The 27863-nt window shown below is 41.2% G+C and overlaps 17 protein-coding genes across 17 annotated transcripts; 9 read left to right on the forward strand and 8 right to left on the reverse strand.

Annotated features, from left to right (window-relative positions):
* Positions 1–376: 376 nt before the first annotated feature.
* On the reverse strand, positions 377–4717 carry UFD4 (putative ubiquitin-protein ligase UFD4; the record flags this gene model as incomplete). The annotated part of the gene is made up of 1 exon (XM_003678768.1): positions 377–4717. One exon carries the CDS (start codon positions 4715–4717, stop codon positions 377–379), a length of 4341 nt encoding a protein of 1446 aa, XP_003678816.1.
* Positions 4718–5012: 295 nt separating this feature from the next.
* Positions 5013–5729, forward strand: MRT4 (mRNA turnover protein MRT4; the record flags this gene model as incomplete). Its single annotated transcript, XM_003678769.1, has 1 exon — positions 5013–5729. One exon carries the CDS (start codon positions 5013–5015, stop codon positions 5727–5729), a length of 717 nt encoding a protein of 238 aa, XP_003678817.1.
* Positions 5730–5791: 62 nt separating this feature from the next.
* Positions 5792–6268, reverse strand: SHU1 (Shu1p; the record flags this gene model as incomplete). Its single annotated transcript, XM_003678770.1, has 1 exon — positions 5792–6268. The coding sequence occupies one exon, from the start codon at positions 6266–6268 to the stop codon at positions 5792–5794; it is 477 nt and encodes a 158-aa protein (XP_003678818.1).
* A 174-nt stretch (positions 6269–6442) lies between these two features.
* On the forward strand, positions 6443–7657 carry MRP4 (mitochondrial 37S ribosomal protein uS2m; the record flags this gene model as incomplete). The annotated part of the gene is made up of 1 exon (XM_003678771.1): positions 6443–7657. The coding sequence occupies one exon, from the start codon at positions 6443–6445 to the stop codon at positions 7655–7657; it is 1215 nt and encodes a 404-aa protein (XP_003678819.1).
* A 162-nt stretch (positions 7658–7819) lies between these two features.
* Positions 7820–9133, reverse strand: TDEL0A02770 (TLC domain-containing protein; the record flags this gene model as incomplete). Its single annotated transcript, XM_003678772.1, has 1 exon — positions 7820–9133. The coding sequence occupies one exon, from the start codon at positions 9131–9133 to the stop codon at positions 7820–7822; it is 1314 nt and encodes a 437-aa protein (XP_003678820.1).
* Positions 9134–10220: 1087 nt separating this feature from the next.
* Positions 10221–11576, forward strand: HSE1 (ESCRT-0 subunit protein HSE1; the record flags this gene model as incomplete). Its single annotated transcript, XM_003678773.1, has 1 exon — positions 10221–11576. The coding sequence occupies one exon, from the start codon at positions 10221–10223 to the stop codon at positions 11574–11576; it is 1356 nt and encodes a 451-aa protein (XP_003678821.1).
* A 205-nt stretch (positions 11577–11781) lies between these two features.
* CAP1 (Cap1p) lies at positions 11782–12573 on the forward strand (the record flags this gene model as incomplete). The annotated part of the gene is made up of 1 exon (XM_003678774.1): positions 11782–12573. One exon carries the CDS (start codon positions 11782–11784, stop codon positions 12571–12573), a length of 792 nt encoding a protein of 263 aa, XP_003678822.1.
* An 11-nt stretch (positions 12574–12584) lies between these two features.
* SFT1 (Sft1p) lies at positions 12585–12933 on the reverse strand (the record flags this gene model as incomplete). Its single annotated transcript, XM_003678775.1, has 2 exons — positions 12585–12842; positions 12898–12933. 2 exons carry the CDS (start codon positions 12931–12933, stop codon positions 12585–12587), a joined length of 294 nt encoding a protein of 97 aa, XP_003678823.1.
* Positions 12934–13952: 1019 nt separating this feature from the next.
* RPL14A (60S ribosomal protein eL14) lies at positions 13953–14369 on the forward strand (the record flags this gene model as incomplete). The annotated part of the gene is made up of 1 exon (XM_003678776.1): positions 13953–14369. The coding sequence occupies one exon, from the start codon at positions 13953–13955 to the stop codon at positions 14367–14369; it is 417 nt and encodes a 138-aa protein (XP_003678824.1).
* A 190-nt stretch (positions 14370–14559) lies between these two features.
* On the reverse strand, positions 14560–16266 carry BYE1 (Bye1p; the record flags this gene model as incomplete). The annotated part of the gene is made up of 1 exon (XM_003678777.1): positions 14560–16266. One exon carries the CDS (start codon positions 16264–16266, stop codon positions 14560–14562), a length of 1707 nt encoding a protein of 568 aa, XP_003678825.1.
* A 900-nt stretch (positions 16267–17166) lies between these two features.
* Positions 17167–18414, forward strand: AUR1 (inositol phosphorylceramide synthase; the record flags this gene model as incomplete). Its single annotated transcript, XM_003678778.1, has 1 exon — positions 17167–18414. One exon carries the CDS (start codon positions 17167–17169, stop codon positions 18412–18414), a length of 1248 nt encoding a protein of 415 aa, XP_003678826.1.
* A 359-nt stretch (positions 18415–18773) lies between these two features.
* On the reverse strand, positions 18774–19163 carry MRP17 (mitochondrial 37S ribosomal protein bS6m; the record flags this gene model as incomplete). The annotated part of the gene is made up of 1 exon (XM_003678779.1): positions 18774–19163. One exon carries the CDS (start codon positions 19161–19163, stop codon positions 18774–18776), a length of 390 nt encoding a protein of 129 aa, XP_003678827.1.
* Positions 19164–19428: 265 nt separating this feature from the next.
* On the forward strand, positions 19429–20193 carry DID4 (ESCRT-III subunit protein DID4; the record flags this gene model as incomplete). The annotated part of the gene is made up of 2 exons (XM_003678780.1): positions 19429–19488; positions 19558–20193. The coding sequence occupies 2 exons, from the start codon at positions 19429–19431 to the stop codon at positions 20191–20193; spliced, it is 696 nt and encodes a 231-aa protein (XP_003678828.1).
* A 96-nt stretch (positions 20194–20289) lies between these two features.
* MET14 (adenylyl-sulfate kinase) lies at positions 20290–20898 on the reverse strand (the record flags this gene model as incomplete). The annotated part of the gene is made up of 1 exon (XM_003678781.1): positions 20290–20898. One exon carries the CDS (start codon positions 20896–20898, stop codon positions 20290–20292), a length of 609 nt encoding a protein of 202 aa, XP_003678829.1.
* Positions 20899–21703: 805 nt separating this feature from the next.
* On the reverse strand, positions 21704–23797 carry VPS1 (dynamin-like GTPase VPS1; the record flags this gene model as incomplete). The annotated part of the gene is made up of 1 exon (XM_003678782.1): positions 21704–23797. One exon carries the CDS (start codon positions 23795–23797, stop codon positions 21704–21706), a length of 2094 nt encoding a protein of 697 aa, XP_003678830.1.
* A 602-nt stretch (positions 23798–24399) lies between these two features.
* On the forward strand, positions 24400–26148 carry PAP1 (polynucleotide adenylyltransferase PAP1; the record flags this gene model as incomplete). Its single annotated transcript, XM_003678783.1, has 1 exon — positions 24400–26148. One exon carries the CDS (start codon positions 24400–24402, stop codon positions 26146–26148), a length of 1749 nt encoding a protein of 582 aa, XP_003678831.1.
* Positions 26149–26501: 353 nt separating this feature from the next.
* Positions 26502–27812, forward strand: OSH6 (oxysterol-binding protein OSH6; the record flags this gene model as incomplete). The annotated part of the gene is made up of 1 exon (XM_003678784.1): positions 26502–27812. The coding sequence occupies one exon, from the start codon at positions 26502–26504 to the stop codon at positions 27810–27812; it is 1311 nt and encodes a 436-aa protein (XP_003678832.1).
* Between the last annotated feature and the right edge of the window lie 51 nt (positions 27813–27863).

Raw genomic sequence — 27863 nt, forward strand, 5'->3', positions numbered from 1 at the left:
AAACTCAACTCGTGGTACTTCCTAACTCTTGATACTCACCAAAATACGGTTCAATCTCTTCTATCAACCAATGGGTCTCCCTAGAATGTTTCAATTTCAGAGCTCGAAATTGAAGAGCGACGAATCGTATTGTTGTCTCGCATTGACAAATTTCCTCCCGCGAATTTGATCGACAAACTCATCAAGAATTTGAAGTTCGAGAATTAAAGTTTATTGTTCAAAGCGAAATCTACAAGATGAGTACTGAAGAGTTTGGCAACAGCTTGTTACTGTTGTTTTTCTGAATGAGCCTCATTGCTTCAGTGTTCATTTATAGCGTAAGTGTCATACATATATATATAACTGGGCCTTAGTTTCATGAGCGTACAGAGACTGCCTAAGAGAGGAGAAAAGCCTGCGAACCTTCATTCATCGCCTGCACTATTCTTGAACGCATCATTTCTCCACTGCTATACTTGGGTAACTTGAAGTAGTTTGCACAAGTCATGACACTGGGCAGATATGCATCCGGACCCAGTCCGTCCTCAGGATGTTTAAGGACAACTGTGAGCCTAGGCTTTAAGCTTTTGAATCCACCAATTGGTAACTTGGGGGATCCAGTCAAAAACTGTAAGAATAGCCTTCTGTCCTGCCTTTCGAAAGAAGACATGATGGAAACCAACTCGTGAATTGAGTTAGAACCCATTGAGTACCCATGATCTGCATTGATCGATGCATACAATGTGGAAGAAGACCAATCTTCTTCGACTCTTCCATGCATCTCCACGAGTTCTTCGGGAGTCAGGATTAAAAGGGACGAATATGGGAAGACAACGGAGAAACCCTCGATGAAGCTATCCAACTGTTGCCTGATTCCGACATCCAATGTGTAGTTTAGAACTAACTTGATGTACTCTTCAACGTTCTTTGATGTTACGTTGATGTCTTTCCCATTTTCTATTAAATCAAGTTCGAGGCCAGGTAAAGTGAATGTCAATGTCATTTGCTCCAGTTCAGAGGCCTTTTCCCTGTTTTCATACAAGTAACATAAAGAGCTTGCCAAGTGCTCATCCACTAGTGCTAATAGCTCGAGTCCGCCCTCTATGTCTTCAACCAGAATGTCTTTGCCCTTGGTCCTGTATCTTCTATGCGTCAGTTGAAAGAATACCCTGCTGAAATAGAAATCAAGAATCCTGTTATCGAGCATAGATCTCGCGACGAAAATACCCAGGTATCGGAACAATTCAATGACTCTCTTATTGTCCTTTGAAGGATCCAGAGGCGTAGGAAACAATGAAGTTTCGACGTAATCGGGTACTTCAACGTCAGCAGAGCTCTTGAAGTTCTCACAGCGCCACATGTTCAAGTTTCTCCTCGTGAACTCTCGAGATATACAAGCATAGAATTCCAAAGTTGGGCCTAAACCAGTTCCTACCTCTCCTTGATACTCAATTTCTAGAACACTAGCTGTGGATCCATATTTATCTAGAATCTTCAATCCACTCAAAAACAGTGTCTCTCTCGATACGCGCAACTTATGTCTTGTGATTCTGCCCAAGTGCTGCAGTGGATCGTCAGTGTTGGACTCCTTAGTGCTACCTACTTTGTTTTTCCAAAGCTGCACAAGCCTACCATAACCAAAAGAGGTACACTGTAAAAAAAATAGTCTTGTCTCCAGCGGAAACAGAAAGAAGTAATCTTTCGTTAATTGCAGAGACCAATTTGGCAAGACCCCACTGGCAACAACTAAAGGCTCTTCCAGTTGTCTCGATAGCTTAGCGCTAAGTTTAGGATTGATGAATAAATCATCCGGTAATTGGTTTACTTTCATGAACTTCAAAAGAATCAAAATATCACCAGCAGGTTTCAAACATTTTCCCTCAAATTCTTGATCGTGGTTATATATGCTGGAAAAACCTTTGGTCTCCCCAGATTCATGTGCATCGATACGCTTAAAGTTGATGACCTGAGGTGTATGCCAAACCTCGCTCAATGGCTTCCCACTATTCTTGAATGCCGTATACATGGCTTCGAAAATTGTGTCGCTGAGCTTAAAGACCTCATCCTCACTTGAAAATTCGAAAGCCCAGTTTTTCACTTCGTCTATACTCTGTCCATCGGTCTCATTTCCAGCTGGAGTACTTAACCCAGGGAACAGTGAATGCAAAAATCTCGTCTGCGCTATCCTATGTCTTAAAAATTCGTTCAGCGCATTGAATGAAGAGATACAATGTATTGATAATGTTATCGTTGTCAATTGTTCAGAAATGTTATCTTTTCGTGGGTCACCGTTGTAAACTAGTTTGATTTTGACCTGTTTACCTAATGAAGCAACTCTTCCTTCATCACCTGGCAGACCACATTCCACTATTCTGAAAGACTCAAGTCTTGTAAGTGCCGTTTGTAGGATGCCAATTAAATCAACAATCTTAGGCCCGAAAACCTCGTTAAAAGTTCTTTTAGCCACAATATTCATTAGCCCGCACTTTTCGACTAGTCGGCAAAGAGCAGCTGCAAGGCCGGTGGATACAAACTCAAAGCTGGAAATCTCAAAAGCTCCATTGAAAGTACAAGATTTCACTGATGTCCATAATTGCAACCAGCTATCGGCTGAAAAGTTCTTGATATCGACGGCGTCGAGGAACTTTACAAGCTCTTCAATATCACGCAGTTCTTCGATCACGGTTTCTTCGTTCTCTTCTAACATAGCCAAAAGATCCTTACTCAATTCCGACATCTTATTGCAGGTGTACTTAAAGGGTAACCTTCTCAAAACATTAAATTTTATCTTCTTGGGTTCGACCTGGTCTGGTATGTCCATCAAACCAAACTGAAGTTCGGTTTCCTCATCACCTTCCTCGTCGTTGCTCTCGGGATCTCCACTTGAAATTAAATCATCACTTTTATCGAGACTTTCGGCGTCAAAAGTCTCGCCATCTTCGTCCTTAATTCTTTGTAAAGTTGAATTTAGTGTCTGGAGCAAACTGAAGATACCTTCTCGTTTCAATTGAGGCAAAACATCAGGAGCGAACCTCATTGTAAGTATATCGATCAAAGAAAGAACTCCGACAACTAAACCACTAGCGACCCACGCTTGACCTTGTTCTTTATCAATAATCGACTCATTCTGGGCCAAAGTAGAACCGACCAATCTAATAATGCTAGAGTCGACACTCTTGATTGTGGATTTTGTCAAACAAGTAGATATTCTGGCCAAAGCGATCAAAACATACCTACGGACTTCAAAATCTACTGCGTTCATGTAGATTTCCACCATGAGAGGTGTTAGTTCTTTTAGTAGCTTGTCTAGTTTTTCGTCATCATATTTGAGGGCCGCATCTTTTGGTATGTCAATGGAAAGGATCTGCTCATATTCGGCTGGGAATAGCAACGCTATAGTGCGAGCTACAGAATGCAATAGAGGTTTCGGTACAAACATCAAAGTTTCGTGCAATGCAGCATCTGGGGACTTACAGTAACAACTAAAGGAATCAGATAGCATGTTTGCCACTTTGCCTGTTTCGATGAATTCCTTAGAAATATGGCCACTTACGTTAACCAAAACAGAAATAATTTCGAGACATTTTAATTTCATATCTAGCTGAGTCTCCGAACTAGCAATTAGTTGAGAAATGCGCATTACTATATCAATGGTGAATAAAGTCTCCAACATGTAGTCATGCCTGAACGCTCCACATATCCCGTATAGAGCGTTTACGAGTTTGGATAACATAATTTGGTCCTCAGCATTGATGAAGACCGGCTTCAAAATGACGGACAGTTCCTTGATAATGTTGAAGTCTTCCAATTGCACTCGACTACATGCATTGGAAACGATCCCGACCGCTTTTCTCTGAGCATGGATAGTGAAGAAGTCCAAGTATTGCAAAGATGTCGACAGACCTCCTGACCTCAAGATATCCCTAGCGTTGACTCTAGAGATAAGTTCAAGAGTTTCGAGAACTTGCTCAGCCAAATCTATGTAGCTGATTTCTTGAAGTATATCTTGCAAAGCAGTTATGATATTATGATCAACGGCAACAGATATACTCTCTGGGTTGGCCTCAAAGAGGTTGTATAGACAACGGCATGAGAGCAGTTGCAATTCCAATTCACCCTTAAGAAGTGGGTTTGAAAGCAATTCCACGATGCTAGCAAGCAATTTTTCAATCGGTAGCATCCTCTCTATGATAACCTGATCCATCATAAGTAAATGCTCTGACAGCTCTCTAAGACTCTCCATGGCCATATAAGGATCTTCCGTTGCATTGGAAACGTTATTGACTAAGCGGTAAATCCTCTCACTTCTACCACCACGACCACCTCCTATCCCATGTCCTCCATCATTAAGGATCGACAATATCTCAGGAAACACTTCCGACAGGTTCATAAGTCCCTGCCTTGCACGCGTACGATCACCACCTTCCCCAGCATTTTCATTCAAACTCTGGGCCAAGCTTCCTAAAATTCCATGCGCCGTATATGACCTCTCCGATCTCCCAGTGCCCCCAACGAACTCTTCCACATCATTATCGTCATCGTCATCATCATCAATGTACGCATCTTCCTCAACCTCATCTTCATCCTCTCCATCTCCTTCCTCGTCATAGTACCGACTGCTTGAACGCTCATAATCATCATCTGAACTACCGTATTGGTTCTCGTCGGGGCTATGATCCTCCATCATATAGTCACTGTTATCGCTGTGGCGATCATCATGATCCTGTGTTCCTTCCATTTCTTGCTAGCCAAAGCTAAAGCTGTCTAGCCAACCGCTCACCAGTACCACTCCAATAGTACAAAAGGCTCACAATAACCACTCAAATGCTTCAAATGGAGCTTCCTTTGAGGTTTCTTCCTAATGCTATTAGGTGATATTTTTACAGGGTAACGAAGGTTTTCTCTTCTTAGCCTAGTTGGAAAATTTTCAAGCTCATCTCGGTGAAATTTCACCTCATCGCAGTCTAGAAGTGAAGAAAGTCGAAAGCCTAGGAGTTTGATTGTAGTCTTTTCGAGGTTCAATTGCCATTAAAATGCCTAGATCAAAGCGTTCCAAGCTAGTGACACTAGCGAATACTGAGAAGAAGGGTAGAGAGAACAAGGAAAGGATTTTTGATGAAGTGAGAGAAGCATTGGATACATATAGGTACGTTTGGGTGCTTCATTTGGATGATGTGAGAACTCCTGTTTTGCAAGAGATTAGAACTGGATGGGCAGGATCCAAATTGATACTGGGGAAACGTAAAGTGTTGGAGAAGGCGCTTGGTTTGAACCGTGAGGACGAGTACAGTGAGAATTTGCACAAGTTGACCAGACACTGTGGTGGTGTAACCGGTCTGCTGTTCACCGATGAGGATGTTAATGTCGTGAAGGAATACTTTCAATCTTACACGAGATCCGATTATTCAAGACCTAACTCGAGAGCTCCTCTAACATTTACAATTCCAGCTGGTATTATCTATTCTCGTGGTGGTCAAATTCCAACTGAGGAAGACGTTCCTATGGTGCACTCCTTGGAACCTACGTTGAGAAACAAATTCCAGATACCAACAAAGATCAAAGCGGGAAAGATTACTATCGAATCTCCATACACCGTTTGTGAAGAAGGCGAAAAATTGGACGTTCGTAAAGCATTGATTTTGAAGCAGTTTGGTATTGCCGATGCGCAGTTCAAAGTCAAGGTTGCAGCATATTACGACAAGGAATCTTCTGATGTGAAGAAGGTTGGTATCAACATGGACCAAGCCTGATCTGATCTCGCGGATCGAGATTTTTCTGTACCATATAGAATTTAAAATATATATACTATGCATTAGCAAATGTGTCTCCAGTACTCCTCAACTTTGGCTAATTCCTTGGCTGTGGCACTCTGTTCATCCCATGGAATCATGATTACGTCTAACAAGTCGTGTTTTCTCTTGATCCTGAATGCCGCATTACATATCAAATTTGCCAATCGCAATTGCATAGGACGTTCCATCGACATGATCCCATCATCTAGGCCATAAATCACAAAATGATTGTACTTGATTCCATTCGCTGTTTCTACAGCTTCGAATTTCATCAAGTACATGAAAAGATATTGTAATCGACTCAAAAACAAAACATCTATATCCTGACGGCTCCTTGAAACCGCCATAACTGATGAAAGCTTCCCCGGTTCGCTCGACAAACCCTTCTCGATGTGAGTACGAGCATTTTCACCCATCACAAAGATCAAAGTCTGCTTACGCGACTCACCGCATCTTTCTTGGGACAGCAATTGTGATATCTGCTGATCGATACTCATCAGCCCACCATCAAGGCAAATGTCCTGGGTCAAGGCCTTACTAACTAATCAGAAGTTTACTATCTCACATTACCCGCTTTGTTTTTAAGATTCGCTTCCTTTAAGCTGAAAAATTTTAGCATCGGAATATTGTCAACTGTTTAAATCATCGGCCAATTAGGTCTAGCTAGTCTGATGAGTGTTGTTATTCCATCCAGGAGGCTGCTCTCAGCACGTACGTTTACGAGGTTTTTGACACGTTCTCAATCGACGGCTACAAATGGACCTTTGGTATCGAAAACTATTGAGAAACAGCCAGAAGCCGAAAAACCAATTGGAGATGAAGTACTCTCATTGCGTCAAAGACAATTCAACGATCAGATTGTGGAACAATTAAAGGCTCTTTCCGAGACTCCATTGGATGAAATTGACAAGTTGGGTGTCGACGTAAATGGAACGCTGACTGAAAGGGAAAAGCAGTTGGATGAAGAATTGACAGATTTCTTGAGAAAATACTCTCAACTGAATAGACTGATAAATACTGAGGAAAATTCTGAAGGTGAAGCTCAAAGGTCCTTCCAAGCGGCCGCGGCACAGAATAAGAGGTACCCGTATTTGGTTCCTTCTGCTAGGGATAAACCATATACTTCACAAGAACTCTTCTTGCGTCAGATGAAACATGCACAGCATACCGCCAAACTGGGAGCTAATATCGAAAAGGTTTACTTTCCTCATAAGGATGTACAATCACCACCATCGGCTGAGAAGGTTTCGATAAATAAGTTACTTGCTGCTGGTGTTCATCTGGGGCAGTCGACTTCTCTATGGAGATCTACCACTCAGCCTTTTATTTACGGTGAATATCGTGGGATTCACATTATTGATTTAAACAAGACGTTGGCTTACTTAAAGAGAGCGGCAAAGGTTGTAGAGGGCGTTGCTGAGAGAGGTGGTATCATACTTTTCCTTGGGACCAGAGAGGGACAAAAACGAGCTCTAGAAGAAGCTGCAAAAAAGACACATGGGTTCTATATCTGTACAAGGTGGATCCCAGGTACTTTAACAAACTCCACGGAGATTTCAGGTGTTTGGGAAAGACACGAAGTTGATTTTGCCGATAAGCCCACCGGTAGAGTTCTAACAACAGATGAAATAGCAGCTATTGTCAAACCCGACTTACTAGTCATATTAAATCCAACCGAGAACAGGAATGCCTTGAACGAGGCAATGCAAGTTAGAATACCCACCATTGGTATTATAGACACGGATTCAGAACCATCCATTGTCACATATCCAATCCCAGGAAATGACGATTCGCCACGGTCGGTCAATCTACTTCTTGGGGTACTGGCCAAAGCAGGTGAAAGAGGCTTACAAAACAGATTGCAAAAGGTTGCACAAATAAAATGAGTGAGTTAATGATAATTAAAATTTGATAATGTTCGAATTAAGTTTCAATCCTTGTACATACGTGAATATAGAATTCGGGATCATACCAATTGATGCTACGTTTATTCTTTACTAATGCTTACAATCACTAACAATATACTGTATAGGTGGCCTTGAAACTTATCAGTGTGCCTTCTCGTGCTTTACATCCCTTGGTATATCTTGTATGTTGATGTTGTCAGTCTCAGTGATTGGTTTGCTGTTCTTTTGCTCGTTGTCAACTTCTTCTTCATCATCCGATTCACTATCACTTCTTTCATCCTTCTGAATTCCTTTCCATAGTAATCTGTATAGAATCCTTCCGATGCATCCAAGCCAATATAGATTAACCAATTGCAGAGCTGCGATCAAGACAAAAACGATTGGCAGCGAAATCCAACATTTGTATTGCTGTGTGGCAAAATTTAAAACATAATTGCCTTCAGTACGGAACTCAGTCAGAACTGACCAAAGGATTCTAAGGTTGACGTAGTGACGCAAATAAACCCAACTAGCAACAAAAGTCATGAAGACCGGCGCTGTTAAAGCAGAATCCAAATAGTTGCAAGTCTTTGACAAAGACAAAAAGAAATCAGAAACGTCCATGGTAATATAGATTTCTAAACCAATTTTTGTGAAATGGAAAACGTAAGAGGACCAAATCAATAACAAAGTAATGATGTGATGAAAAACTAGTTCTTTGTAATCTTTTCTTGGTTTCTCCAGTTGCAGAACGAGAACACAAGCCTGTTGAGCCCAAAACGCTGCCTGCGCCAAATAAAAGACTTTGAAGTGGTAATGATTTAATAGATCTGGATAAGTTCTGTACATCGGAGCGGTCTTGAAAAGCCACAAATCCGAATGATACATGATGTAAAGTCCTGCGGGACCTGAAAACCCATAATAGATAATTGCATAGACCTGTTCCATCATTCTCTTGACTTTATGGTGAGAGGTGACGCCAAGCGCAATGGTTATTGGACGAATGACACATTCCATGAGGAATTCACGCAGGAACGTGAAAAAGATCATGTAAAAGAAAACGAAACAGAGATCCTTGATACCTTTACCGTACATGTCAGTATCACGAATTCTATAAGAAACGGCCACGAACATATGCAAAGGATTCTTTTCTGTCCTGTTACCTGAAGTGAAGTATGCCGTGTAAACAATGGCCATGATCATGAGGGGTGTCAACCAGGCATGACGATAGCTCAATTCTCTATAGGTAAGCCAGAATTTTTGTAAGAGCGCCATATCATTTTCCTTTGCCTCCGCTAAAGCCTTCATACGCTTGTTGGAATCATCTCTTGACTCTCTGGTTTCACTCATGGTCCCGATACCGGGTACAGTGTCACCAAGGTCGATCTTGCCAACGGATGATGTCCGCCTACTTCTTGTCTTGACTGTCAATCGGTTCGCTGACGTCATTGGTTTCAAAGGTGGTGGTGCAGACATGATTTATGGCTGTGGTATTGGCTCTAATTATGCTCTGAAATCTTTAGTCTATGGCTCTTAAAGTCAATTACTGCACTCCTACGAGTTTCAAAACACTGATCCTAAAATGCCACAACAACTCCTTGTGGAATCCAACGGATAATGGGGGCAGTTTCTTTCAAAGGAATAAGTCGTTTAGATGATTAAGATGGTGGGCCCATCTCGCAAGTTCTCTGACTCGCGCTGGCCGTTTTTTTTCCATGGGCCTAGTAATAGATGACGGGCCCGGGAAGGGTGTACTCCTTTACTGATGCAGTTTGTTGCATGAAAGAAAAAAAAATGAATAATTTCGCGCTGCACGCCAGCCGTTGGATTCATCGCGATTGTTCATCAAATTCTTGTCGCGTTTCCGTGGGACAAATCTTTAAGGTATCTCGTTAAGACGAGTTGCAACTGAACAGTGAATCAGCAATCACGTTTTGTATGTCATCTCAACGTCTTTCGTGTTGGTGTGCGCCTGCACTTCACGCGAGTGATAAACAGATGGGCAAGTCACCGTAAATCTGCTAGATCGTACGTCGAGTTCCATTCTTATACATGGGATTGAACAAGGTACTTCAGTTCTGTCACGAGGGTGATTCTGTCACGAGTGTGATCAACTTCGGCGGCTAATGCAGAGCGAGTGACGTAAAAAAATCCAATTGCAAAATAGATTAGCATTGCCGTATTGATTTGACTTGCAGGGACCCCATCATCCATAGCCAGCAGATTCCCATGATGTCCCCAAAGTACTCTTACCCTTTTTGTCCACAATGTCAGCTCAGGGTGAGTTTATGAACATTCCTGCACTGATTGCACCATCTTGCACTAACTTGCACTCTGTACTATCTAGCGTTATAACACACTATCAGGAGAATGGCGGAATAATAAGACTTGATGATCAAAGTGGGATTAAAGCACAATGTTCTTGAAGATTGGCGGCCTCTTTAGCCTACTACAGCTTCCCGTGTGAGATGATCCATGTGCCTACTGTATAATAAGGCTTGACCAAGCCTTACCGGGGTAAAGATTAGTTGAACAAATCTACTAAAACTGTTGATATGTTGAGATGAGTATCACAAGGTCGATTCTCAGGGCTACTGATGGCAATTTGCGCACAGATAACTGGCAGTATATTTTGGATGTGTGTGATAGGGTCAGGGAGGATCCCGAAGATGGGGGCGAGGAGGCTATTGAAGTGATAGAGGAGAGGTTGGAGCAAAAGGATGCAAACGTGATATTAAGGACTTTAACGTTGATTGTTTCTCTAGCGGAGAATTGTGGATCACGTCTGAAGCAGCTTATCAGTTCGAAACATTTTACTCGGCAGCTGTATTCACTGATAGAAAGTAAATCTATTCACGTAACGGTGAAACGTGAAACGGCGAAAATGGTCAAACAGCTTTCTCTTTCTTTTAAGGATGACCCTTCATTGCGATGTATGGGGGATTTACTTTCGCGAATCAGTTCTGTCGCTCCTCATCTTGTGGAGACTGAACAACCCAATGTGCCTTCCAAGAAGGAGATGAGTGCGGATTCTAAGCAGAAGGAAGATCAGGATTTTGAAGAAGCTTTGAAACTGTCATTAGCTGAGTATGAACGGCAACAACAACACGAACAACAGCAGCAGCAGCAGCAGCAACGAAATCAACAACCTGTGGTAGCAGCCAATATACAACCAGAGCAGCCTGTACAAACTATTTCGAATCAAGGAGAAGCGAAATCGTCAGCACCAGCTGTCATCAGAAAAGTGCGCGCGATGTACGATCTTTCGAGTGAAGAACCAGATGAACTGTCCTTTAGGAAAGGTGATGTTATAGTTGTTCTTGAACAAGTCTACAGAGATTGGTGGAGAGGCACATTATGTGGAAAGGTAGGGATCTTTCCACTGAACTACGTTACACCCATAGAAGAACCATCCGCTGAAGAGTTGGAAGCAGAGAAGAGGAAAGAAGATGCTCTATTTTCTCAAAAGGCTAACATTGATCAGCTTTATTACACTTTAGAAAATTCCAAAGCCTGTGGAAATGGTGATTTAACTCAAAACCCGACAATCAATGATATGTACGGCTCCATTACTCCACTGAGACCTCAGGTGGCAAAGACTATTGGCAAATATGCCCGTAAGAGAGAAGATCTCGCATCACTACGTCAAGTACTGGCGACTGCAGAGGCTACTTACAATCAGTTACTCGATCGCGCTACCAATGCATACACATCACCAGTGCCGCAACAGTATGCATCTTTGGCTGGTCGTGGGCCAACGATGGCACCTTACGGAGGAGAACGGCCGCAAGGCCAGTTTTATGGCAGAGTGCCAACGCAGCCCGCAACACGACCTGAATTTGCTCAATCGAATTATGTTCAACCTCAACAATCTCCATATGCTCCTCAGGACCAACATCGGGGCCAATATATGCAGTAGAATTAAGGTCAAGAAACAAGGTGGAAGTAACCTACTCCGCAAGTTCGATATGTATATTCATAGACTTAGCATCTTATAACTATTATCCGTAAAGGTCCAGTACTGTTTTTTTTTTCAGGTACGCGAGCCATTGATCTAGATAAAACCCCTTTAGTAAGTAGCATTGAGATTGAATTGACCATCAAATCAGTTAAACTTGTCCCAAATGTCCTCAACAGCTTTTGACTCGATCATTGAACAGATAGTCTCGGATAGCCCTAGCGGTGAGATCTTGGAAGTTTACAATGACTTACTTGCCATCGTTGGAGAATCTGCCAAAGAATCGATACTCGACGCAATTGAACAATACAACGTGAAGAACACAGTAGCAGTGGATGTTGATGGTAATTCGGTGCTTTTATCAAAATATAACAAAGAGGGGACAAAATTTTACGACCCAGCAAATGGTATCTCGTTCTCAGTGGATCATCTAAACAGGAAAGGATTAGATGTTGGGCCATACTCGGTCAAATTGACTGAAGAACAACAAAGCTTGCTTGAAAGCTTACAAAAATACGCCTCTACCAATTTCTCTGGAGATGTAACTTTAGCAGTATACCCAATTGCCGACTCAAACAAGGTCGTGATCATACTAATTAGCACAAGAAACAATCCATCAAATTTCTACAACGGTAATTGGAAGTCTGAGTATATTTATGACATTGATTCAACTGAACTAACTGGGACCATTGATGTCCATGTGCACTACTATGAGGATGGTAACGTGAGTTTCAGATCCAACAAGGAGGTTGAGATCATAAAGACTAAAGATGTTGTGAAGACCATTCAAGAAATAGAGAAAGACTTTGAAGATCTTTTGGATGTCTCATTCTCCGAATTAAATGAGAAGAAATTCAAGACCTTAAGAAGAAGATTGCCCATCACAAGATCAAAGGTAAATTGGGGTAAAGCCATCGGTACATACAGGCTTGGTAAAGATGCCGCTCAAGGTAACTAATTTGACGACCATTAAAAAAGCTTATATAAAGTATAAATGATAAAAAATAGCAACATGGCTAGTCCTACCATTCTCCATACGTTATTACCAGCATTCATCGATCTTGTTAGCCTCTGAGATGAATGTCTCACATTATTAAGCATCGAATCGAACGAATTCGATATCTGGTTCATCACGGAGCTGTCAGCCGCAGCTTCATCACCAATCTCTTGGTTTATACCCCTGAAAGTTGCCAACTTACCAGCAAGGCTCTCTAATTTTTGATCATTCTACCAAAGTTAGTAACTAAACTACTAAAAGCAAATGTAGAATGTTGTAGCATACTCTATTCTCTACCTGAGTATATCTTGAACTGGACATTGGAGTCTTTCCAAGGTTCCTTCAATTTCTCTTTATCTCATTATAATTCGATAGACTTGCTGAATTGCCCTCTTTTGGTGGAATCGCGCTAGGTCACGACCTTTAAGGCGAACAAGAACTACAGAACAAGAATAAAAGGATTGAAGATCAGTAATATCAGAGTAGATCTTGGTGTATTAAATAACGTTTGAGTTTCATCTTAACTAAAATCAAATATTTGGCGAAATCTTTTCATCATCAGAAGACCTCCAATCCCTTTCAAAGTCTTACAATTTATAGGAAAGTAGACAACTTATAACAAATAGCGGACTCTCCTGAGTCCAACATATCTTATTGCACTTGTCAGTTATATAATATTTTCGCATTCCATAGAATCCCTATAATGGAACTAGGCATGTCCCAGGAAGTCCTATCCTAGATCGCAAATTATATCATCATTAAGCGTTAAACGTATAACCATTTGTTGTAAGTTGCATCATTCCCTCTTCAACCAGTTTTCAGTACGAAAATCAAAGTGGGAAAGAAATCCTAGAACTCTTAACTACTGCTTTAATATAATGCTTGTCTTTGAAGAAAGCTCATCGCGTTTGTTAGGAAGTGAAAAATTTCGAAGGGTTTCGGCCATTTTGTGTGACTATTTCTTACACCCTTCCACCTTCTGGCTATTTTTCTTTATATCCTCCATACACCTCGTAGTGGCGCTCGCGCGCACTATTTTTGTTCCACCACCAGACAGAGGGCTAGGCTAGCAGCCTAGGCAGAGAGCAAGGCAGGTCGGTGGAAGCTAGGCAGAGCAGGTTAGGCAGACAGGCAGAACACTTACCTTCCAGAGCAGGCTCCCTGAGCCCACGCAACTTCACGGCAGGCCCAGGTTTTGCCAAACTATACCGAACTGGAGGCGCCTAGCGCACGGAACCTGATTGTTCAAGATAGTTGAAGGTATACCTCATATATTGATTCGTAGTTGAAAGACTCTTTAACATCAAAGTCCAAGAGAACCGTGCAATATAATACAAGAAATGTCCACCGATTCTACTGTGAAGACTTCCAACTGGAGATTAGTCGAAGTCGGCCGTGTTGTCTTGGTCACTAAGGGCCAAGCAGCTGGTAAATTGGCTGCCATTGTCGAAATCATCGATCAAAAGAAGGTTTTGATCGACGGTCCACAATCTGGTGTTCCACGTCAAGCTATCAACTTGGGTCAAGTTGTCTTGACTCCATTGACCTTTACTCTACCAAGAGGTGCCAGAACTTCCACTGTCTCCAAGAAGTGGACTTCTGCTAACGTTACTGAGAAATGGAACGCTACTTCCTGGGCTAAGAAGATTGCTCAACGTGAAAGACGTTCTGCTTTGTCTGACTTTGAAAGATTCCAAGTTATGGTCTTGAGAAAGCAAAAGAGATACACCGTTAAGAAGGCTCTAGCTAAGGCTTAAATGGAAAAAATTTAGGTATTTGGAAACCCCGTGGCATATAAATAATGTATCTCATATGTAACTTTCTTTTAAGTGTTCCTTCATTTGAAAACATTAATAGAAGAATTAATTTCTTTACAAAGATTTAAAAGATTCAAAACATTACAAACAAAATAGTACATAGTGTCAATCTAAGTATGACAAATTTCAATTATCTGGCTTGAGATAATAGTTCTGGTTTAACCAGAACTAATAAATATAATTTTTTCTCATTATCACTTAGTGAACTTCTTGAATTATTCTTCTCCAAGATAGATTCAATTGCAAAGCAGCTTTCATTACCTTCCGATGGTATCAGGTATATGTTCTTTTCGTACCTTCGTTTATTCTTAATCCCAATGATCTTGTCATTATTAATCAAAAAACTATGCATCTTTTTAAAATTAGCCGCTGATTCATACTCCTCCATGTTCCAGTCATCTTTCGGTATCAGTTCATAAAGCAGCAACGTCCTAGATGATTGTGTCTCGTGCAAGTAGCTGAGTACTTTACCTCTCGAAAGACGACCCTCTACAAAAAGTTGAGCATCGCCAAATGCAGTCTTGTAAGGATTGTTTTCAAGTTCCTTGGAGGAACCCAAATATGTCACATTACCGAGAAATTCATTATCGATTTCTGGGTATGAGACTCTTACTTCGTTATTATCGGGAAGAACTTCCTTCTGAACGACTTTTTCAGGCTCCTGTTTTGTGTCGGGTTGATCAGCGGTAGCCAATGGATCTCCAGGTGGTATTGACACATTCCTTATATTTATATCTGGTTCTTCATGATGGGTTACAACGTGCTTTGCATAAACCATATCATTTTCTTGAAATTCATTTTCATCTTCGATCAACTCTTCACCTTTATGAGTCTTGACCCAACGCGGCTTGTTTGGTTGTTCGATGATCAATTGATCCAGCGATTGAGAATCGACTTTTTCTTTAAATGCTTGTAAATCTGGGTTTGCCAACTCCTGTGCGCTCATCGTGGCTAACTTAGATAAAGGAAGACTTCCATTCACGACATGGGTTTTTAATGTCAAATTCTTCTTGTCCTTCAAATTGGAAAATATACTTCTGACCTTCTCTGGGTAAAATTTACCTAGACGATTATTCTCTTTATCCAGACAGGCCTCGTACAATTCAGATTCCAAATTCTTGGACATATTGTCGGCCAAATCTTGATTCTCTTCAATATCATTTGGTAATTGATATACTTCTGCTTCAATAGTGTCCGGTATGATGTATTTGCTGAACAGGTCATTAAACATCTTTAGTGCATTTTGTCTTAATCTTGCCTCGCCTTCTCTATCATCTGATGCCGCCAACGATTTCTTTCTCTTTACTGAATGGTCTCCCTCACCGTTGGAAACACTACGACGGCTCTGTTGACGACTGCGACGCCTCTTCCCACCGACAGGTTCATCGTCATCTTCGTCGTTATGATCGTCGAAATTGTCATCCATGAACCTGGTATCTTCATTATTCAACTTGAATTCTTGATCCTCGTGCTCCGATAGCTGTGAATATCGTGAGGGATCGCATTGATCACAATGATATTTGCCGTCTTTATCCAACAAACAATTTACACTATCCTGTCCATTCGTCATACACCTGATATGTTGCCACGAGTTGCAGCCATCGCATTGTACCATATCACCATACGCATCATTCTCTGCATCATAATTATCATCATTTGTTCCACAAACTGGACATCTAACTATCCCTTCATCCCCATCCTCATTGTCATCATCCTCGTTAGCCTTTTCAGCACCGTTTTGCTGACCCTTATAGTAAGGTTCTGGCTCTTCTTCCAACATGCTCTGCAGGTACTTATTCTGACCCTTTGTAGATCTCGAGGACGTACGAATCGACATGTCCCTAGTACTGGTTTAAGACGTCAAGATAGATTGCAGAAGATGATCTATAAAAGGCTCACTAGCGGTTTAACAGAATAAGCACACACTCACGCTCACTCAAAAAAAGTCGAGTTTCTGTGCAGATAACTTTAAACTTGAATACTACACTGGTTCTTTAAACACCTCGTCTAGCCAGTTCAAACTCGCTCTGTTCCTACTAATAGTGAGGCGATGACCTTGCCAAAGTTGCCCTTGCTACTATTTGACTTGTTTCTCTTAATTTTTGGGGACCCAGCCGGGTAGCGAGGTTTCTTCGTCAAGCCTTAATATCGATGATCCTTTTGACGAGAAATACAGTTAGATAGTTCACAACTAGATGCCGATGTGAGCTGTAGGCTTTGCCTAGTGGCGCTTACGTATGAGCCTCTGTATTCTTGTGTGTGTGTGTGTGTGTGTGTGTGTGTGTGTGTGTGTGTGTTTAACTTGAAGGACGGGATTGACATCGTATCGTGACCATCGTTTCTTTTTGATTGTTTTTTCTGCTTAAAGTCCACCAAGCTCTGCTCTTCACTTCACTTCTCCTTTTACTTACTCAACAACAAACAGTGAACTTGAGGAAAGCACCTAATAGCACTTTGGTAAGCAGTAAGAAGTTTAATCAGATCCGCGGAACGAGAAATTGGTCATTTTTGTCAAAACAAACTACAAGTGGAAACGAAATACTCGTTAGAAATACTTGTTAGAAATACTCATCACTTTTTCAGTTTATTCTTCTACTTCGGAACTCATTTCGACCAATCCCTAGTCAAACTCAATAAGCAGTGCGTTTCATTCTTCATTTATCTGTTCTCCGTTCGTTGAAGTACAGTTTCCAGTACTGCATTTTATTCTTTGCACAAGAGGTTTGCATTTTCAAAGATGGCAGATGCTTTGAGGAGATTCTTCCTCTCGGATAAGCCTTCATATTCACATGTAGCAGATCTGGAAACAAGATTTAATCCCAAAATAACGTTCGCAAAACTTCAAAGGTATAAGCCCACTGTTAAGGATGTTTGCCATTATTCGTTTCTAGGGTCTGTGTTTTTGTTTGTTTTCGTTGCTAATCCAGCCCCTTGGACATACAAGATACTGTTTTACTGTTTCCTGGCGCTTTTATTCATTATTCCAGTCACTTCACAATTTTTCTTCAATGCTTTACCGATTTTAACGTGGTTAGCCCTATATTTCACATCATCATATTTTCCTGCAAGTCATAGACCAAAAATTACAGTCAAAGTTTTGCCTGCAGTAGAAACTATTTTGTATGGTGATAATCTCAGTGATATCCTTGCCACGTCGACCAACACTTTTTTGGATATTCTTGCGTGGATCCCCTACGGATTGTTCCATTTCGGCGCTCCATTTGTGGTGGCAGCTATCCTGTTCCTTTTCGGTCCACCAACAGTTTTGAGAGGATATGCGTTTGCATTCGGTTACATGAATTTGTTCGGTGTTATAATTCAGAATGCATTCCCAGCCGCTCCACCATGGTATAAGATTCTTTATGGGTTGGAATCTGCACACTACGGTATGCATGGTTCTCCGGGTGGTTTGGCAAGGATAGATCACTTGTTGGGCATAAACCTGTACACAAGCGGATTCTCAAACTCGTCAGTCATTTTTGGCGCATTCCCCTCCCTCCATTCTGGCTGTGCTACCATGGAGGCTTTGTTCTTTTCTTACTGTTTCCCAAAGCTAAGACCTATTTTTATTGGGTATGTTTGTTGGCTATGGTGGTCCACAATGTATCTGACACATCATTATTTTGTTGACCTTGTGGCGGGATCGGTTCTTTCCTATATCATCTTCCAATACACAAAATACACTCATCTACCGGTGGATACTAGTCTATTCTCTAGATGGTCTTACGCATCCGTGGAAACATATGATATGGATAAGATGAATCCACTACGTGCAGACGCAAACGATGTAGAGAACGTCCCACTTTCGAACTTGGAACTCGATTTTGAATTAAACTCTATGGATGAAGCAAGTCGCACTCCCTCAATATTCGATGGACCCACTTCAACATCAAGATCGTCAGCAACTTCCAACACGTCGCTTGCCGAATTCCAGCACGACTATGCGGGTGCATCGCCAAGACTCAACAAACCTAGATTTGAGTAAAGCTTAATCCTCCGAGGGATTCTTATATGACGACATGACCGACCCATGCAATGCCATGCTATACCATACCCAAAAAAATCAAGAAAATCACCAACTCTTACGAGCGTGTTGATAGACAAAGGATAGTAATTCCTCCATCGCGTTCAGGTTATCTATATTGTCGTCTTTTTCAGCTTAAGACCTGCTCACACCATTGACTAGTATACTTTCCTGGCCTACTGGAACTACACTAAACTTTGGACAGCTTATGCAGCAGTGTTTTATAATAATCATTTGATCTTTACATTAAACATCTTACTTCGACCAAATTACCTTATGTACAAGTATAATATTTGCATCTATGTTCTACCTCTCCAAATCTACATGAAATCCCTACTTACCTTTTCCAGTATAGAGTTATAACCTGATGACCTTTCCAAAGACGACGCCACATCCAGTTGCTTGTCATAATTCACTCTAACGATTGATGATCTAATAACTCTGGGATCATTTTTCAGTGTTCTTAGGATCTCAGACTGCACAGCTGCCGATGAATCAAATAGCATTAAAAAATGGTAGCCTTGAAAATGTTGTTCTTGATCTTTACGCATTATCTTAGGTAAAAGTTTACTTCCCATGGGTAGAATCTTTCTCACTACACCTCTATTTTGAATGACTAGCTTTCCAATCGTTGTAGCTAGGTCCTTTGCTTCTTTGTTGACCGCTGAGGGGTTGACCACACGTACTATCCCAACTAATTCATACAACATATTCGATTTTGAATTTCGGGCAGCTACTTAACAGAATCCACAATTTCCCCGTATCGAGTTCTGTATATTGCCAGCTTTCAAGGCTTTCTGAAGAGCTTGAAGTGTCAATCTTATACACTTTTTCACTTGTGTCAGGGTAATAGACGGAACTGCGTCAATGCACAAGGGAGTTAACTATTATAGAATATCTTAAGCGATCAGTGTGCTTTAATCAACCTGTAACAGATTTGTGTTCAGATTCATTAGGCCTTCGATAAGCGCCATAATGAATCTATTTGAATGGGCTTTTGGTAAAAGCATAACGCCTCAGGAGAGGCTGAAAAAAGTACGTTAAGCAACATATGTGGGGCTGATCCTTCGGAGGAAACATTTACTAACATTGAATCTTCAATAGAATCAAAGAGCTTTGGAAAGAACTCAGAGAGAACTGGATAGGGAGAAAAGGAAGTTAGAGACGCAAGAGAAAAAATTGATTGCTGACATAAAGAGATCAGCAAAGAATGGACAGGTCACTGCAGCTAAGGTTCAGGCTAGGGATCTTGTTCGAACCAAAAACTATATTCAGAAGTTTGATAATATGAAAACCCAACTTCAGGCAATATCACTACGGATACAAGCTGTCAGAAGTAGTGACCAAATGACTAGATCGATGAGGGAAGCCACTGTTTTACTAGCTGGAATGAATAGGTCAATGAATCTACCACAATTACAGCGTATTTCTATGGAGTTTGAGAAGCAAAATGATTTAATGGATCAGAGGCAAGAATTCATGGATGAGTCGATCGATAATGTCATGGGCGATGAATTGGATGAGGACGAGGAGGCAGAAGAAATAGTCAACAAAGTTTTAGACGAGATCGGAGTTGATTTGAACGCGCAGCTCCAGAACACTCCTCAGAATGTTGTTGCGAGTAGCAATCTTTCTGAATCTGGTCACCGTGTAGCAGAACCTGTTGGAGCTGGCGCAGAAGGTCAATCTGCTAACCTTGATGACGACTTGCAGGCCCGGTTGAATAGTTTAAAGAGATGACATTCTCAAAGCAATTCGTTCACGGACAGGAAATAAAACTGTTTGGTGTATCTTATAAACGTGATTATAAAACGTGATTAAATATGTTCCGTTTGTTTAGGCGTCCTGATCAACAAGCTTTTCTCTGACAAGGTACTCGTAGATTACAGCAGCGCATTCTTCCACAGACTTTAGGTCCGTTCTGAGGTGGATTTCTGGGCTTTGTGGTGCTTCGTAAGGTGCCGAGATACCAGTAAACTCTTTTATAACACCTTCTCTCGCTTTCTTGTACAAACCTTTAGGATCTCTCTTCTCAGCCACTTCTAATGGGACGTCAACGAAAACTTCAATAAATTTCAGGCCACTTTCTTTATGCAATTCGCGAGCTCTCTCACGATCAACCCTGTACGGAGAAATAAAGGACGTGATGCTTATTGTGCAAGAATCTGCAAACAACTTAGAGACTTCGCTAATCCTTCTTATATTCTCGTTTCTATCCTTTTCAGAGAAGCCCAAGTCTTTATTGAGGCCGAATCTGATGTTGTCACCATCCAATCTGTAGGCAGCAATATCCTTTTGTAACAATAGTTGTTCCAATGCACAGGCAATTGTACTCTTACCAGAAGCGCTCAGACCAGTAAGCCAGATGGTACAGCCTTCTTGCTTCCTCAAAGCCTTACGCTCGTCATAAACCAAATTGTGATGCCAGGTGATATTAGTAGCCATGTCAATTCTAAAAGCGTAATCTGTTTGTAGTTTGAACTTGATCAAGTTAAGATCTCGCAACACAACAGAAGAGGAATAAACATTTTCATTGATTCTATGTGTCGCCTTCAGATATATGCTTAGCACTATATATGATGACGAAAATGGCAAATAGTCGAGCTCGTTGACCGAAATAAAGAGTTCGACTGTTCAATATCCACCACACCTCCATCAACAGTGGCTGGTAAGTCAAATAGTCACGTGAAATTACATAGAGATAACTGAACGTTTATCCTATTCTCGGGTCTTGGACAGAAGTTCCAACGTATTGAATGTTACGTTTGGTAACGTCATCATTTCGAATCATAACAGGTGGCTAATCACAACTGCCAAGTAGGCGCTTTACAGCTGTTCTTGTGAACTAAAACTAATATCGTAAATTATGAGCGGGTGAGCTCTACTAATGATCTCAACAGTAACAGAATTTTTTGCTTCGGAACCCTGCCACAAATAAACCTTTCAAAAACCGTTGAAAGCCAACCAGTTTAAAAATATCTTGTATTACTATTTAGCCTTTTTTTGTTATGTTTCTTAGATAATTAAATAGGAAATAGAGGTATAGTATTTGTTGTAGATTTTAGTCATGCTTAAGTTAAAATATGTTTTCGAAATAGCTCAGCAAGCTGGATAACTTCTCGATCTGGAGGATTGAACGAGGTGACGACGATGTTCGAGAATCATCCATTAAATTATATCTGTTCTTCACTAGTAGAAAAATATAAAACTATCCTATCTCTGCTCTATTACTTATTGATCTTCCTCGATCTCATACTGAGGAGACAATATCACTAGCATGCCTCAAAATTTCGACCATCCTCTTGCATTCCTTCCTTCTTTGAATAGTGATGTCGTTTTCTTTGGTCAGTTCACTGATATCTTGATTTCCATAAAGCTTTTCCAAGAGCACCTTTTGGATGTCTCTTTTACTCTTGACGATTAGCTTCAACATCAAAGCCTTAGGAATGACATCTGCAACAGTTCTTTTGACGATGCCGAAATAACTGCTAATTAACAGTTTAATTACCTCGGTCTCAAGGGTTTCTCTTTCCGTCATTTGTCCTGTGGCCTTCAAAACTGGAGGTGGTGATTCTAAAGCTGCCAACTTCTTTTTGTTCTTAGTTGAAAAAAATCCCCCAAAGAATCCTGACTTTTCTTCGATAGCAGGAGGCTTGGCCGTGGCTGGTTGGCCTGGAATTGGTTTACCAGTCTTAGGGTCAACGGCAACTTGACGAGGATGTAGTTTCTCTTCCACCGTTGCCATGGCCTGAGAACCTTTTAATAAATCAGGATGAGCGGTATTGATGTAGGTCTGTTCCGCGTTGATGATGTCGACGACAAATGAGTTCGTGTCAACAATAGCTTCTTTCAAGAATTCAATGAATTGATTTGAAATAGCTTCCCTCAGAGCTGGGTATCTGCCATATTTGGTTTGGGAAATTATTTGCTTCAACATGCGCACCAGCTCGTCAAATATCAGACTAACCAACCGTAAAGAAGGTTCTTCGAACCTTTTTATCTGTTGCTTGACCAGAACCTCAAATGCTTCTGTTCCAACGAAAAGTGAGGGGGCTGAACCAGAACTATTGTACATGATAGTCCTGATATCTGAATCCTTAATCTGATCGAATGGATCAAGAGCATCCACACCATTCTTGAAAACCTCATGGAAAACAAAAGAAACTCTTGCACCACCAGAAAGCTCTTGACTAGACAGCTCTTTCGCCTCACCATCCAAAATTCCTGCGTACTCGTTGGAGAAATCAGTGATCATACTCAAGACAACAGAATTTGGGGAGTCCATATTCTCTGGCCCAAGATTGTATAGCTCATTTTGATACTTCTTTAGAGTAGCTTCAATTTTCGCCTTAATATCTGGCAAAGTTTGTCTGATATGATGCAACAAGATTGAGTTTAGCTTTTTGGCCAAGTAAGGAGTTCCGCAGTAGTGGGCCTTGGAACTGTAGGAAGGATGGTTTTCAAAAAATCTCTTTTCATCTTGCAATGCTTCCCTAATCGTTTTCTTCTTTTCGATATCCTTTTGACCTCTATTTATGACGGGAATGTAACCGTATCTCAAGGGAATAACTCTACCAGCCAGAATATCAATAACATCAGTACCTTGGTCCATAAGATCGACTTTTGTTAAGACACCGATAGTTCTCGTACCCTCAGGATCCACTTCTCTTGCCAGTTTCAGACCATCACTGTTAGCCAGATCTGTGTTGGCAGCGTTGACTGAAAGAATGATCGAGTTTGGCTTCGAAATATATTTCAAAAGCATATCTTTAATCTGTTTCTCAATATCTGGAGGTTGATCACCGACAGGAACTTTAGTGAGACCTGGCAAATCGACCAAAGTCAAGGTCAAGATATGTGGAGAATATATTCTTAAGTTGATAGGAATAGAGGAGATACCAGAATTGGCACCAGTCAGTTTATCAGTCTCTTTAACAATTTCTTGTCTAATTTCATCGAAGTTATAAAACTTCTTTCCCGGTAAGTGTAAAAATTCACCCCATTCTTCGGCATTGTCTTCAGATTGACCTTTGTGGTTAATCTGATTCTTATCATCGTTGACATGAAGATCAATCAGCTCATTGGCGGCGGATTTAACGCTGTGGTCTTCCTTCTTAACTCTACGATTAATCAGTTGCAAAACTAAAGGCCTTCTGGTTACAATACCAGTACCTCTGGGTAAAAAATCTCTGCCAACAATGTTCTCTAGCACAGATGACTTACCTGAAGACTGGGATCCCACAACAGTGATCTGAGGCAGATCAATTGGAGATTGTGAACCACCACCCAAAGGTGCGAGCGCATCTTGCAGTTTATTAATTGTAGATATCAAATGCTCGTCCATGTTAATCCAATACAAGCAATTAGAGATCTATAACGTTTGAAATCAATTGTTTTATGATCGAATGATAGCCCTGTTTATCATTCAATCTTACTCGATTAGCCCAGTCTTAAACTTTCAACCGCCACCGTTAAGCCCCTTTGCAAATCGTTACCCGACAACACAGGCTTTAATGAATCGCGTCAAGGACAAAGACTAATAGATTCACATTGTGAATAGCTATGGTAGGTATTATTAAAGTCGATTCAAGACTTTGGCCTCAAACTCGTTAAGGAACAGGGCAATCTCTTTTGTGTGTTTTGGTTTGTCATAGAAAAAGATCCGCTAATTTAATTTAGTGTACATTTTGTTGGCAATCCAACGTAGGTACCCTCAAGATTCCATATCATACATCGATTGATCCTGCAACCGATTCTTTGAACAGTTCGTTCTGGAATCTTAAAGTCACTAGTCCGGATAAGAAGCAACCTGGCGAGCGCTATTTCGAGGAGTCGGTGGCTTCAGATAGATTTTCCAAGACCTCATCACCTCAAAAATTTGACCAGCGATTGCGCAATAAATCCAGAGGTCATTTTAAGAAATCCAGAGCACCAAATAATTCCAACATGAACTATCAAAAAGTGTATGGTATCACAGGGCCTGTCTCTACCGCTGGTTCTACCGCCGCAGAGAACAAATTAAACGATGGATTGATCCAGGAGTTGAAGAAAGAGGGCTCTTTTGAGAGCGAACAAGAAACCGAAAACAGGGTCAAGGTTTTGAAGACTCTACAAGAGCTTACGCAAGAGTTTGTCTACCGAGTTTCGAAGAAGAAAAATATGTCAGATGGGATGGCAAGGGATGCAGGTGGCAAAGTGTTCCCTTATGGTTCGTATAGGCTTGGTGTACATGGACCAGGAAGTGATATTGATACCTTGGTTGTAGTTCCAAAACATGTCACGAGAGAAGACTTTTTTACCGTCTTTGATGAACTGTTGAGAGGGCGACAAGAATTGGAAGAGATCGCAGCGGTACCGGACGCGTTTGTCCCCATCATCAAGATGAAATTCAGCGGCATCTCTATAGATCTGATCTGTGCACATTTAGATCTTGCGCAAATTCCACAATCATTGACATTGGCTGATAAGAATCTCCTGAGGAACCTAGACGAGAAGGACTTGAGAGCGTTGAATGGTACGAGAGTTACAGACGAAATCTTAGAGCTGGTTCCAAAACCCATTGTTTTTAGAATAGCATTGCGCGCCATCAAACTGTGGGCTCAACGGAGAGCCATCTATGCAAATGTCTTTGGGTTCCCCGGTGGTGTGGCCTGGGCTATGCTTGTGGCAAGAATTTGTCAACTATATCCCAACGCTTGTAGCGCAGTCATCTTGAATAGATTCTTCAAGATTTTGTCAGAATGGAAGTGGCCACAACCTGTTGTGCTGAAACCAATCGAAGATGGTCCCCTACAGGTACGGGTATGGAATCCTAAAATTTACGCTCAAGACCGATCGCATAGAATGCCCGTCATAACACCTGCCTATCCGTCCATGTGCGCGACGCATAACATAACAGAGTCAACAAAGAAAGTCATTTTGGGAGAACTGGGAAGAGGGATTCGCATAACGAATGATATATTCACCAATAAAAAAACTTGGGCAGATCTCTTTCAGAGGCATACCTTTTTTCATGAGTATAAGTTTTACCTAACAGTCATGGCAGCCACAAACGGCGATAGCGAGCAGCACTTAAAATGGAGTGGTATGGTAGAAAGTAAAGTGAGACTTCTGGTGCTTAAATTGGAAGCACTAACTGGCATCAAAATTGCTCATCCGTATACGAAGCCTTTTGAGACAGCTTACTATTATCATAATGAGGAAGAGCGCAAAAAAATAGTCGATAATTATGGAACATACAAGACTGAGGACGTTTTGAAGGAATTTAAGAAAGTCACGGATGAAAATAAGGACGATCCTGACGTCAAGGATCTACCAAAGGTCTACATTACAACTATGTACATTGGTTTGGACGTTAATGTTGAAGATAAGAAAGAAAAGATTGACATTCATGTGCCATGTAATGAGTTTTTTAATCTGTGCCGCAATTTTAGTGAAGAATATCAGGACTCTAATACCTACTCCCTTGTGATAAAGTATGTTAAACAATACGATCTGCCAAGTGATGTTTACGAAGAAGGTGAGGCAAGGCCAGTGAAGAAAAAGAGTAAGAGAAAGAAGCTGGAAAAAGCGACAGCTAATACAAAAAGACCAAAATCAGAACTTTCAGACACAAAGGAACCCAGCGGCAGTGTGGCTACCGATGAGCGTGATGCTAATCAGAGCTCTTCCGTCGCGGAGGCAACTCAAGCATAATCATAGGTACATAGGATGGTATAAGTTTCAATTCATGTACATCATCACCTAACCGGAATGGTCTATGTAACTTAAATATCAACGAGATCTACAAATATCATCCTTCCAAGCCTCTTACCTTTTAGGTTTTGATAAGCGACGCGACTTGTTTTTTGGCATGCCCCAGGGACAAGCGAGATTGAAATAGTTCGCTTTTGGTTCATGAAGCAGTTCATCCAGATAGGGGCAGAGCTGAATATCAAACGCTGTTGGATTGTCCTTGAGTGTGAAAATACTGGATTTTGTTAGTAGTAGAGCACCGGCGGAGAATTAACAAGGAATAAGATCCGGAAGCGTAGGTTGAAAGAAGAGAGATGCCCCTGAATAAATTGCGGCCAAAATCCTTGAACGATAGTTCAGTGAGCTCCATTAGTGAGAGCACCTATGCAGATGACCCTGTTGATACAGACGACCTTGATGAAAATGATGAGTCAGGGCAGAATATCTTACTTAACATTATTTCTCAGCTGAAACCAGGCTGTGATCTATCTAGAATCACACTTCCTACCTTCATTCTCGAGAAGAAATCGATGCTAGAGAGAATAACTAACCAGTTGCAGTTTCCAGATTTGGTTTTAGACGCACATCAAGAGAAGGATGAATTGCAAAGATTCGTTAAGGTCGTCAAATGGTATCTTGCTGGTTGGCATATAGCGCCTAAAGCTGTTAAAAAGCCATTGAATCCAGTTCTTGGGGAACATTTTACTTGCTACTGGGATTTGCCAAACAAGCAGCAAGCATATTACATCTCGGAACAAACCAGTCATCATCCTCCAGAATCGGCGTATTTTTATATGATACCCGAATCCAGTATAAGGGTTGACGGTGTTTGTATACCCAAATCAAAATTTTTGGGAAACTCGACGGCTGCTATGATGGCAGGTTTGACTGTATTGCAGTTTTTAGACATGATGAACTCTAATGGAAAACCAGAAAAATACACTCTTTCTCAGCCAAATATGTACGCTAGAGGTATTTTATTTGGTAAGATGAGACTAGAATTGGGCGACCATATGATTATAAAGGGGCCAAAATATAAGATAGACATTGAATTCAAAACAAAAGGGTTCATATCTGGAACTTACGACGCCATCGCCGGTGTAGTCAAGGACCTTAACGGTAAAGAATACTACGAAATTACTGGGAAATGGAATGACATCATGTATATCAAAGATTTGAGAGATAAGCATTCTAAGAAAATTGTTCTGTTTGACGCTCATAAAAGCAAGGTCAGCAAACCCAGTGTACGCCCTTTAGAAGAGCAGGGAGAATTTGAATCGCGAAGACTGTGGAAGAAAGTTACAGACGCATTGGCGGCTCGTGATCATGAGGTTGCTACAGATGAGAAATTTAAGATTGAAAATTATCAGAGGGAACTCGCCAAAAAACGGGTCCAGGATGGTGTCGAATTTTATCCAAAGCTCTTTAGGCGAGCCAAGCCAGGTGAGGATCTTGATTATTACATCTACAAACACATTCCAGAAGGCAATGACTATGAGGAACAGATAAAAAGTATTCTCGAAATCGCGCCAATTTTACCAGGCCAACACTTTACCGAGAAGTTCGCTATTCCAGCTTTCAAGAAGAGCGAGATCCAGGAAAAAGAACTGTCTCAAACGCCATAGAATGGGATTGGTGTCTGCACGTACATACGAGCTTTAAGCTTCGGATTTTAT

The sequence above is a fragment of the Torulaspora delbrueckii genome, chromosome 1, assembly GCF_000243375.1.
Source record: "Torulaspora delbrueckii CBS 1146 chromosome 1, complete genome".
Taxonomy (NCBI): Eukaryota; Fungi; Ascomycota; class Saccharomycetes; order Saccharomycetales; family Saccharomycetaceae; genus Torulaspora; species Torulaspora delbrueckii.